Source organism: Tauraco erythrolophus, chromosome 2, assembly GCF_009769465.1.
Source record: "Tauraco erythrolophus isolate bTauEry1 chromosome 2, bTauEry1.pri, whole genome shotgun sequence".
In the NCBI taxonomy this organism is placed as follows: Eukaryota; Metazoa; Chordata; class Aves; order Musophagiformes; family Musophagidae; genus Tauraco; species Tauraco erythrolophus.
In genome coordinates this window covers 121675941-121688612 of record NC_141466.1, presented here as the reverse complement: position 1 = coordinate 121688612, position 12672 = coordinate 121675941, and the positions used below count along the sequence as shown (strand labels likewise).

Genomic DNA, 12672 nt, shown 5'->3' with positions numbered 1-12672 from the left:
AAATGAATAAAGATTTTAACTCTACCCTTGTGCATGCTGAGCAATAACAGAATAGGCAATGCAAAATACAGCTCTAAGTAATGGCGATATCATCCTGGGATTCACGACAGCGTGTACTGAACATCCACACAGAAAACGTCCACAGTTATTAGCAGCGATAGAAAAAGAGCATTCCAGATGCTAAGAAACCCGGGTCCCGCTTCGTACACAAAGAGAGAGCTCTGAAACACCAAGACCCTTTTTTTTAGCTAATATTTTATAAACAGCTGGAAGATGCTTAAGTTTTTGAACTGATGCTGTTCAGACAATCTTAAAATTTAGTTAATAAATTGACAGCCTATTTTCTGTGAGCACGCAAGTTAATATTATGGCTGTGGGCTACACAGCACTTTGAATTTACATTCAAATAATAAATAACCGTGTATTTATTTATTTAGGCCGATGCTAAAGTGGCGTAAATAGATACAGCTTATGGAAATAACAGCAATAAAATTCAGCTGAGAATCTCAAGCATTTATATCTAAAACTCAAACTGCGTAACATTTGTCTTGCATTACCAAGGTTACACTTTATTCATGAAATCCTCCTCGGTATAAAACTGACAGTGCATACTAATTGTTCTTAGAAATGAGTTTACTTGCACTAATTGATTTATTTTCCCAGCTACGTCAGGGAGTTGTCTATAGCAGTATTTTTATACAGCGAAATATCGCAACTTCCTAGTAAGAAAGTGCTTAAACAGATCAAATACGAAGTCAAAAGATGTAGAACCTTCTCGGAAACTTACAGATTATTTCTATTTTTCATGTATTGAGTAACGTTAAATAAAACAACCTGTTTGTTCTTGCCATCACGGAAATGTGATCAGGCTACCTCAACCTTAGCATGTCATCATAAAGAAGTAAATATCAGTTCAGTTGTGGTTTTGAAGTGTTCAGTCAGCAGGTCTAACCTTCATTTAGAGAAAAGTGTATTGTTAAAACAGCTATAAAACTTGGAATGCTCATGAAATGTAAATACTATACAGCATAGTCTTATCAGCTTAAACCATATTTAACCACTTCATAGTGGCATACAGACAAGACATATAAATGAACAACAGAGAATAAGTTACCAAAGCTCAGGGATTACCAAAATAATGTTCAATCTTTTTACCAATTAGATGGTAACTGCTTCTTTGTAATCTCAGGAAGATCTAGTGATCATATCTAAATCTGGTCACAATTATCAGCATGACAGACTATTTTTTTTTCAATCAATATTTTCCAATTAATATTAAAGGACCAAGGTTGCCATCTGTAAAATCCTGCACCTCAATAAATTCATGTTAGATGTTTAATTAATAAAGACCAGCTTTTCTCTCTCTCTCTTTTTTTTTTTTTTTTTAAGAAAAACAAGATAGGAATAACTTGGGAGTGTTTCCTGAAATGAACTGCATTACCGCCTCAATCACAGACATTTCTTTTCCAACTGAGGAGACTACAAAAAAATTCCACTGATGATCTAGATGTCTTTCCTAATGCAACAGAAGTAGGCATTCTGTTTTCAAGTAGAAATGAAAATTAATGAATAAAGCTATTTGGTACTCATTTTCAAGAAGCTGTTAAAATATTTTGAGGAAAGAACACTTGCAATGCTAACTTGAGTTTAAAGCATCTTTCAATCAAATTTAAATATCCAATTTTTGTTATCTACTGTCAATTTGCATTCTGTACCACTTCTGGTCATGCTGACTAGAGGTTATTTTTTGGTTACATATTAGAGCGGGACAGTTAACTAGCTCAGAGGGGCAGCAGATTAGTGCAGGACGTGATCAATAAATGGGACCATTTATCAAAGCTTTTTTCTGAGCATTTAAAATAATGCTTTATTTTTATTTTATTGCAGCTGGCATACCCTGCATCTGTGCAAATGTGTACAATCAAAATCAACGTAAGAGTACACAAACTCATTTCCTTTCAGATTTTGTCACGTTCTGAAGCTTTTCTAAAAAGTCTTCCATTTCCACTAGTCCACCGTGGATGCAAAAAAAGGTTACAATTTTGCACTCAAATATTTATGAAAATGAAAAGTAATGGGTAAAACAGATTGACACCTGAAATAGAAAGAGCTTATTAAATATGAATTAGATACAGCTGCAACAAGTCCTTTGAGCAAGAGAGTAACAAAAAGCAATACTCTGAGCAGAAAGAATCTCAAGGCATAGCCCCGTCCCTGCTGTCCTCTGTATACAGACAGTGTTTGCATGTTTGGAGGTAACAGCTTTTTGGTCAGGTACTTCCTATCTGCAAATTCTACCACAAAAGCTGAATATAGTCCCCACAGCTCTTTCAATCTTTTTTTTTTTTTTCTTTTACATATATATTTAGGCAGTTATAGCTGCCATTCAATTTGAATAAATATGAAATAATGGTAGCAGAGATAAGTAAAACCAAATCTTTCTCTATACAGAATGCAACAGTTGCATTTAAGCACAGCAGCAGCAGCAGGATTTATATTAAGGGGGTTTTAAATACTCGTTTTATAAATGGAGTCCCTCACATTTTTTAGAGTAGTCATCCTCAGAATGCTGCTGTGAAGCAAGAATTACTATTTTCCTATTTCACAAGAGGCAAACGACAGAGCAATTCCCTCCCAGTATCACACTTATTGAACTCCTGCATCCCAGAACCTATGCTAGATCCTAAATATGCACAATTTTTGTCTGAATCCATATGAATGGCCCAGTCCTGCACTTAAATTCACCAAGGAAGAATCCTTAGCTCAAGCAAAACCCAAATAACTCTGTTACTGTTCTCTGCTAAAGCTATCTACCTTGCCAAAACCAGTTAGAAGAATTTGACACGCAATTTAGGAGATGCCAGAAATAAAACTACTGAGCACAATCTTAATTTTCATCCAGCTCTGTATCCTTTAGAATAAAGCCTTGTCTCGGCACCACCTTTTACTTTTACTGTCCCCCAATATTCAGCCCAGATCTGAGCTCTACCCAGTGGTGTTCAATACTTTGGTTTATTTTTGTTGTCCAATATGTGGGCCCATCAATATGTAGCACCATTCTTTACTCCACAATACTCAAATCTTGCTCTGTAGACAGAATTATGAGTTTCTTCAAGGGCTTTTCTACAGTGCTCATCGCTATGGTATTTAAGTGCCTCAAAAGCATTAATCACACTCCCTTCTCACAACACCCCGTGGTGGTGTTATTACCCTGTTCTTCAGATGAGAATTGAGACGGAGAGATCCAGCTAAAAGGATCTAACACTGGGTGCTCACTATGGGAAGCCTGTTCCCTGTTTTTTTTTTTTAGCATACTAAGCTTTATGCAGCCCTTTATAAGTCTCAAGCACAGCTCCAGTCGATTTCCCCGACAGACCTGGACGCTCAATACATCTGCAAACCAAAGCTTCGCCTCAAACAGCAATCCAGAAAGGAAGGATACACAATTAATGACCACTTGGAGGAAGTTTGGTTCAAAAGACTTGGTAGCACTGATCAGGAACTCTGAGGCAAAGGCAGCATTACATTTAATTCTTCCCTGCACCCTAAACGTGACCTCATCTTTTTGCTCCTTGCAGTCCCTGCTTCGTTTGCAATACACCTTCCAATTTCTGCAACCAAAAGGATGGAGGTCCTCTGGACAAACAGCCTTCTACATCACCTCAATCCTCTGAGCTAAATGAGACACAACTGCTTTGGGGAAAATAGTATGTGATCACATAATTAAAGACTGCATCATAATGCATATACACAAAGGAGGTTAATTAAAGTTGCCTGTGCATTTCTTAACTCCTAATTCCATTCTCTGTAATCACGCTGACTCCATAACCATAGCCATTTGAGTTTACAGAGTAAATGACAGCTGCAGTAAATTTCCATTCTTTATGTGGACCAGTCATTACAGGAGAATAAGACAAACATTTTGCCACTGGCCTTCGCAGATACTTGCTGACAACGGAGTTATGCTGAGATTCAAGAATTATGGGTTCTACTCCACATTCTGCAAGTGAGAGTTCCCTGCTGGAAAGACCTTTTAGCCCTGTGACTCCTGAATATTTCCCACTCGTGGTCCCCTCTAGCCTGCCACTTTACCAGTGAAGTTGCACAGACCAGCTCCAATCTCCTTGCCTTTCCAACATCTCATTCCAGCCAAGCTGCTGCTGCTAACAACCATCACTACAGGTTGATATTTTACAGCATCTGGTGGGAGCAGATATGTCCATTCTAGCCCTGTGATATTCATCATGAGAAAAGGTGAGTTAAATAAAAATGAGTAAGCTAATAAAAAGGCTCTCCTGGTTAAAAGCTAAGTGATTATAGCTGCTATACCAGATTGGAAATGACAGAAGCATCTCATAAAAGAGTCACTACATGCACACCTACCTCGAGAAAGCGAGCAGAAAGGCTGAGCTGTTTATAAATCTACCACAGCGAAAGGGATCCAGGAGGGGATCAGTAACTCTGTTCACAGAGCTCTTAAGCTAATTCTTCCAGTCTTCGAAAGGCTGCATCCATTTTAAGGACATAGCTATGATCCTCCAAACCATGAGAATGTCTTTCAAGGAGTTTCTGATCAACGTGGTCTCTTTTTAGACTTCAAATATCTGCCTACAGGCTTACATACCTCCATATAGGCTGGCATGTATACAGCTTGCAGACGGAAGGGTTCTGAGAAGCATCAAACGAGCAGACCTAGCAGTGAAAAAACTTCTCCCACATTGCAAGCAGGGAAGAAATGGGAGAAAAGGGGCTAATACGATACGAACAGAGGAAGCAAGCAGAGAACGATGGGACTAAATCAAGTGGATTAAACAGGGATGGAAGATGATGGGGAAGAAGGCATAGAGGGAAGATGTCTAAGGGAAGAAAGAGAGCAGGTATTAAGAAAGAAAAGTTAAAAAGGAGAAGAAGGGGAGCTGAAATATAGTCTGAGAGAGAGGAAAGAACAAGAAGACACAAACTAAAGAAGGGGAAGAGAATACAGCTTGGGATGCAATGAGAAATATGTGATTCAGAAGAAAACAGGATTGAATTAACAGGTATATGAGCAAATTCAGCGCCTTAATCTTCTGCTCCCACAATTTAATCAATTTCTGAGTTAAAAAGGAAAAAAAAAAAGTAAAGAAGTGAGAATACTGATACGGGTCTAACCCCAGAGCACAAACACGAAGAGGAGCACACTGCAGCAAGAAAAAGGACTCAAGAAAAAGGGGTAAACAGCACAGAGAATGGACATGTCATGGGAAAACCACCAGTACTTCATGAGAGGTCAGTTAGTGGTCAATAATAAGACAACATAGATTTTAAAAAGACTAAGAAAAAAGAAAAAAAAGAAGAAAAAAAAAAAAAAAGAAAAGCAAGCCCAGAGCACATGACTGCTGAAAAAAATAACACAATAAACACAATATTGGCTCCACCAGAGGAAGGGTAAGCCTTAGGCTGGAGAAGGTCTAAGGTACTTGCTCTATGCTTAGAGGAGAAACAGGAACACAGTTTCAAAAAAAACTTTTACCAAAACAAATCAGGAGAGCACATACCAAATAACCTGTATTTATGACCACGGAACAGACTTGGAAATTTCCTCCCTTTTGTTGACCCGGAGCAGCAATACAACCCCACGCACTGTATATTGTTCTCACTTGTTTACTAAGAAAACAGCGATTCATAGTTCTCATATGACAAATGTGAAGTGGCCCAGCAAGGCTTACGAGACAAGATTTTCAAAAGTAATTAATGACTTTGCAGGCTCACCTGAGGTGACTGATTTTCAGAGCACACTCTGAAAGACCGGGTGGCTTAAAGCTCTTTTCATGCAGGTATCAAAAAAAGGTGCAATTGCAAACTTCAAGAGTTACTTTTGAAAGTACTGTCTCTGGACTACCTCTTTAAAGTTTTCTTATTTAAAATTAGATCTTCCTATTTTAAACTATTTTCTTTTGAATCCCTCTCAACCCACCCCCAAAACGTGCCTAGTCCAACTCCCACAACTAAATGCAGATTCTTACTATCGTAACTCTCATTTGGATAACATGCTACTACACATTACCGCACACTGACGCATAAAAGTCAAAGTTCTTACTATTAACCTTAATGACAAGAAAACACTGAATACAAAGAAGTCTGTACCATTTTCTAACAATCAAATAACCAGTGACCTGTAGTAAACTGGCACAACTACATCAAATGGAAACGTCTCATCTCTGTGAAGATCAAATATGTTAAACAGAAATCAGCGTATTTTATCTTTTATCTATATATATTGCTGCATGCATACATCCTCACTCAGAACATACACATGTATGGATATGTATATACGTGTAGCATATGTATACGTTATATAAAGCTTTATATAATATATATTACTATAGGTCAACTTTATATAATATATGAAATACGAATACTATACCAGCCTCCATTAAAAACATCCTCCTTTCACAACACGTTCCCCACTGAAATGCATTAGGAGAACATTGAGCTTGCTAAGTCAAGCACTCAAAAGTTAGAAGATGTCAAAATTACACTAACCATGCAACCTTGCATCGGTTGTCATTTTGCATAGCCTTTAATTGCATAACACATGCGCTTTTTTTCTTACAGGATACTTGTTTTTTCCAGTGTCCACGACTGACAACGTTCAGTGAACGAACAATCCTTCAATATCTCACTTTACGCTCATCATTCACTGTCTACCCTACACCTTGTTTAAAATACACTATTTAAACTTTTCTCTGAACACAGAATTATTAATTTCTTCCAGAGCATCTGTGGCACTCTTCACCATCACATCTAAGAGTTTCCAAATTACATCTCCACAACATTGTTCTGAGCTGAGGAGCTTTTGTTACAGTCAACTCAATTCAAGAGTGCCCATTACCTGTTTGCTCAGAGCACCCAGGACCATTTGTTCACAGCATTGGTTCTCCTTGACTTGGTTACAGCTGGGTGCATTCAAGACTTCCGGAAATCAGTCCCCAAGAATCTTGGCTCGGAAATCAGAAATCAAGGAATCTGCCACTTTGAGTATGTTGGGTTGAAGGTACCTTTCCAACACTGTAAAGAGCTTTTGATGGAGGGAGCAAGAAACTTTTGCTCTGCAGAGTGGCCCTAAAAGACTGTCCTGCAGGCTTCTAATTCATTTTTCATCTTCTGTAATAAATGAAGTAAGGTCACATGGGTAATCTGGCTGCCTGAACTACACAATCCTGACTCTCACCTCGAAAACTCTCTCCCCATCTCCTATCCTTCAGCTGGTTTTCATGGCCTAGACACAGTCTTCATTCTTGTCTAACTTCACAATGCCATCTACCTCCTTGCCATCTACCTGGGGCATCTCTCTTGTGCATGCCAGTGGGGTAGCTCCTTTTCCTCCTGTTTGGATTCCATCAGCAGGAGTTTGAGTCTAAAAGAGAAAGTTTTGCTTTCCAATACTACAATCTGCATCAGAATGGGCCCTGATCCTTAGGGGAGCAACAGTAAAAGATGTTCTTGCTGTGCTGTGTCCATACAGACTATTTTTACTGACACTTCCCAACTCTTCTGACCTTAAAGGCTCTCTGACAAGATGCACTATTAACACAACTTTGATTGTTTTGAACAGATTTTTCAAGGGGATGGAACCTTCTTCCCATAAGACATTTTTTAACATGGATAAAACACAGGATGTGTTAGGATAAAACCTAACACAGAGAAACAGTGGAATAGGATTTTTTTTGAAGTAAAAAAAAATAAAAATAATATTACCCTGAGGCAGAGAGTTGATGGGGAAAATTTCCGCACGAACAATGAAATACTAGCAAAGTTGTACAGCCTTTGAAAATAGGAGCTTATAATAAAAAGTGTTGGGCAAATTTAATTACAGTCATTCCTGCCTGAGTAGTTGCCTATAGTTTCCCTCCTACAATGCTGTTTGCTTTACAAAAAACTGATAAAAAAAAAAATCCAAAGTGAAGTTTATACTAAAATATACTTATCTAGGAAAAACTTATAAAATACAAAGTAATAAAAAATGCTTATATATCATTACGTTATCACTATAAACATAAGACCTGTTTACATATATGAATATATTGTGAAGAAAAAAAGAAGCGTCAATTTGGGGAGAGGAATTGTTATGAAAAGAAAATACAGCATGGATCCAAGACAGTTAAGAGAACGAAATGAGACATGTAAATCACTGTCTTGATTTTTTGATTGTATGATGGCATTTATGTAAAAAGCAGAGTCTGCCCCTCAGGACTAGGCTCTGAAAGACGTGAATCAGCAAAGATTCAAGCCTTTCTCTGTATCATTATTTTTCAGTTACATTTACATTCTCAGTTGCCAGTCTTCAACGCGCAATAGTTAGAATCACAAAACCTGCATTGCGAAGGTTTGCATAAAAATTAATTAGCTTTCATCTCCAGAGAGTATGCATCCTTCCAGGTCACCACAGAGGCCACTGGAGGTGCAACCATAGCTGCGTCGACACTGGAGCTCATTCCCCAGCTCCACTTTCCCATCTCACCAGCATAATCAACTTTGGTGATAAAAAGGAATTGTTCCATCAACTCTTTTACAAGACTGTCACAAGCAGCCTCATTCATGGCAGAAACACTTATGAAGCAGCAAGTAGTTGACATCACAGGCTCAGGGAGTGCATTTACATTAACTGAAAAAGAGAAGTAATCAAAATAGCATAAATTACTCCACTATCATTTAACAAGTAACTTTTGTTCTTTGTCCCATTAGAAACTGCAGTGTCAATCAAAGAAGGTGCTCCCAGACCTCTCCTTCCAGTGAAGTTTAAGGCATCTTTCCATTGGCCATAAGAGCAGGAGAAACAGGCTTTAGAAGTAAACTAAGGGCACATGATACATCAGAGCAATTCAGCGTGGAAAAGAAATATTATGCAAGGACCTGATCCTTACAAAAAGCATATGCACATAATAAATTTTAGGTATGTAAACTGCCATACTGGCCAGTATTTCTTACATCATTCAGCTGCTTATTGCGGGCTGGGATGATCGTACTGGTTAGCTGCTTATTCCCTGCCTTTAAAGCTGCATCTCTTCTTGCTTGCTCAAGCAGAACTCTCGCTCGTTCTTTAAGTTCTTCCTGTCTTGACAACATTCGTTGCTTAAAAATAAAGAAATACAATTAACAGCAAGGCAGCCTCAGGGTACTTAACATTTATACTGTAGTTAATAGCCAGGAGCCTTCCTATATAATAAAGGTCAAGAGTCACATGGATTACGACTTCATGAGGTGACAGAGCATTCTATAAAAATGAAATGTAAAGAAGATCAAAATGTAAAATTAAAAAAAAAGTCATAGGCCTTTATAATGTAAATAAGAGTTCTCTGCCCTCCCCTTAAAACTTAATTTCTATCAACATTTAATGTCTTTAAACTGCAACTGTGGAAAAAAATAATTGGCTTTATGGAAGCTATGTTAAATGTGCTATGTGTTTACTTATTTACTTTAATATGTATGCAAATATAATGCTTCGTTGGCTACTTATACGGGTATCACTCATTTATAACTTAAATTGAACACGAACAGGCTGGTTACAGGGCAAAAAACCTGTGAAAATATCTGCTTCTACTTCATTTATGAATATCCACGAGAAAGTCCCTTCTTCATACACATGACCAATTATATCGCAGAGTCGAAATAATAGAACGGGGGCTTCTAAGCAGACAACATGAGCAGCTCCCATTTATAGATACTTCCAAGTGCTAACTTCTTAGTGAAGGTCAACTGTGAATACTCTGGGAAAACGGGTCTCTAGGCCTTTACACAAGCTAGAGCTGGGACAGATGTTGCAGGTTGTGCTCTTGCAACAACTACGCGGAAATGGAGATGGTCGACTCTAACCAACAGCTGAGCGCTCAAGGTTAAGATTGAGGCTCGCATCTGTGATTTTATTACCATGTGCAAATGCACAGAAGATCAATAAAAGAACTGTCTTTAAAGTCATTGCTTCCTTTTTCTTGGCCTATTACACCCTTGCACATAAAAATCTTCATGGAGAAGACATCCTGTCTCATCCTGCTCTATTATTCTCTATGGGCCAAATTGTTCCTTTCTCATACAGTAAAAAAAAAATGAAGAGAAACTTCATGAGACTTCAATAACTAAAGGAAAGAAATTAGCTGGCTATGGAATTAATATTTGGCCCCTATCACCTATCATGGACTGCTTCTCTTGCAATAAAATGAATCTTTATGGAGCTAAGTCAGGAAAAAATGTAAAAATATTTGAAGCAATCCACACTTCTTATCAGACCTAATGCTACAAAGGCAAATGAAGCTAAAACTCAAGAAAGCTCTTCACAGGGGTAAAATTATAAGCCTGATTTGGTATTTTTGTGAACAGGGTTGACAAAGTTTTTTACATCGCTTTGTGACAATATGCTTTATTGATAATACTCAGCATTTATATAATATTCAACTTTCATTCTCACAATAAATCTGCAAGGTAGGTGGGCATATCCTTTTTATCTTTATAGAAAGGAAAACGACATTGTAGTTAAGTAACATGCTCAAGGCCACTCAATGAGCAGCATAATTCAATATTCTGGAGTTTCTACCTCACCATCATGGGCTATGTTCACAAGACTATGTGGTTTCTCAGGTATATTTTAAGGTATTCAAAACTTCACACTTTTTTAATATAGATCAATGAATCGATACATCTTTTTCCAGTTTTTGCTTCAGTATGCAACACTCAGAAGAAAGATGGGAAAAGCCTTGAAGCCATCTTCTTTGAGCTGGTTGAGAATACGACGTTACTTCCTTTAATTGGAAAGAGATTGGGAAGATTAACAGTAGGACAATTCCTATAAATGAATTTTTCAAGTAACAGCTCCTTTTCAGCATCATCTACTTTCAGTCAAAGAATCTATTGCCCAACAATGAGAATATACCACCCGCCTTGCCATTTATACTGAAGATATGATGTAAATTACAAACGTGGAGAAAGAACTTGAAGAGCATCTCCATCCTGACTCACAGGCATACAGAAAGTTTAAATTTCTTACCTGGGCTGTTTTTGCAGCTTGATCTGCATGATTTAAAGCCGTTCTGGCATCGTTGTCAGAATCAGATTCTGTTTGCCTCGGAGAAGGAGGCAGTTTCTTTGCAAGCTCCGCGTCCTTATTATAGGAGTATCCAAGCTTAGAAGTAGGAGATAAACTCGGCTTTGTGACAGGTGAACCAGGATCTCCTCTTGCGCTCTCTGTGGATCCTATACTTCCCAGCTTTTCCTGCTCTGAGTAACCAATGGTACTGTCTGTGCTCTGGTGTCTCTTCTTGTCGTTATCTTCACAAGCAACCGTGGGAGACACATCCTCTTTTTGATCACTGACATGTGCCAAGTCACTCAAGTCTAAAGTGTCAGCTATCAGCAATTTCTTCCTTCCCAACGCAGGCTGCGCTTGCGTTGTATCTGTACCGCTACACTTCCCAATGTCTTCAGAAGCAGAAGTCCTTCCAGAGCTCTGCTGGGATTTCTGTGGATCTGTGTCACTTCGAGTCCTGCGAGAAGAAGGGGAAGCTGTGCTTGGGCTTAAATGGTCATCGGGAGTCTGATGCTCGCTCTCAGATTCACCAACACCACTGTCATTTACAAACACAGAGTCGTCCTGAGAAGCAAAGTCTGCCAAAGCACTGTCCGGTGGATGCAGCTCAGGCTCCCGGTTCAGGTCGTTCAGTTCTGCGTAGAATTTTTCCTGGTCAACAGAACTGTTGGTGTCTGTTTCATAGTTACCCACTTTATATGTGCTTTTACTGCTGTTCTCCTCTATTTGAACCACATTTAACTCTTGGCCACAGAAATGCGCCCTTATTTGATAGAGATAGGTCATAACAGTCAGTTTGTCAGGTATTGCTAACAAAACCATGTCAGAAGGTTCCAGCAATCGCGATATTCCTAAACTGGCAAACCCATCGTATGCCTTTAAAAAGAGACAAAATAAAAATTACAATGTGGCAGTTTCTTCCATATCGTAACATTTCAAGAATGCAAGTGGAAGTTTCAGTCAAAATACGCAAGCATAAACCATATCCAGTATTACAGGAACAGTGTGGGTTCTATCACTTATTATTCTTTTGGCTTCATTACAGTAGTTAATATTTTTTGTTGCACAATCCAATCTGAACTCATCAATTTTTCCTGATAGCTTCTAGATATCTTCCCGGGTATCTTCATAGCAATGCAAATCAAGAAAATACGACCAGTAAAGACACTCATATGGCATTGTTCCAAATATTTTTAATATACCTCAATACCATACTATACTAAAATCTTTGGTTACTCAAAATTATGCCACTTTCATGAGTAAAAAGCTGCTCATGAAACCACAACTTAAAAGCCCTTCTGTTTGCACTAAGAAAACCTACTAACAACTTAAATGGCTCTCACTCAGGTAGCAGTAAACAAGCAAATAAAAAAAGCGTAAGAGTTGGACTAGAAAAAAGCAACTAAGGATGGCTTTTTAAGATAAGGAACAAAGATATAAGAAACACGACACTAATCCATCTTGGGCTTTATCACTGATGATCAACCTTCTCCCTTCTACTGGTCATGTAATTGCAGTGATTTGTGTTGATGAAAAACTATGTCCAGATAGCCAAAAAGAACACCACCACAGATCACTTGATACAAGACATAAATCACACTAATCCAGCACAC

At 38.2% G+C, this 12672-nt stretch overlaps 1 protein-coding gene across 10 annotated transcripts in view; it reads right to left on the bottom strand.

The window, feature by feature from the left end:
• EHBP1 (EH domain binding protein 1) overlaps positions 1 to 12672 on the bottom strand; it is a 223844-nt gene that overhangs the window by 62114 nt on the left and 149058 nt on the right. For 8 of the 10 annotated variants that reach the window (XM_086630928.1, XM_086630876.1, XM_086630906.1 and 5 more), the window contains 2 exons: positions 11021 to 11935; positions 8971 to 9114 (listed from right to left, as the gene is read on the bottom strand). In XM_086630928.1, the coding sequence (XP_086487054.1) occupies positions 8971 to 9114; positions 11021 to 11935 (1059 nt within the window). The remainder of the gene's footprint in view (positions 1 to 8970; positions 9115 to 11020; positions 11936 to 12672) is intronic. The other 2 variants (XM_086630936.1, XM_086630944.1) reach the window with 1 other exon arrangement.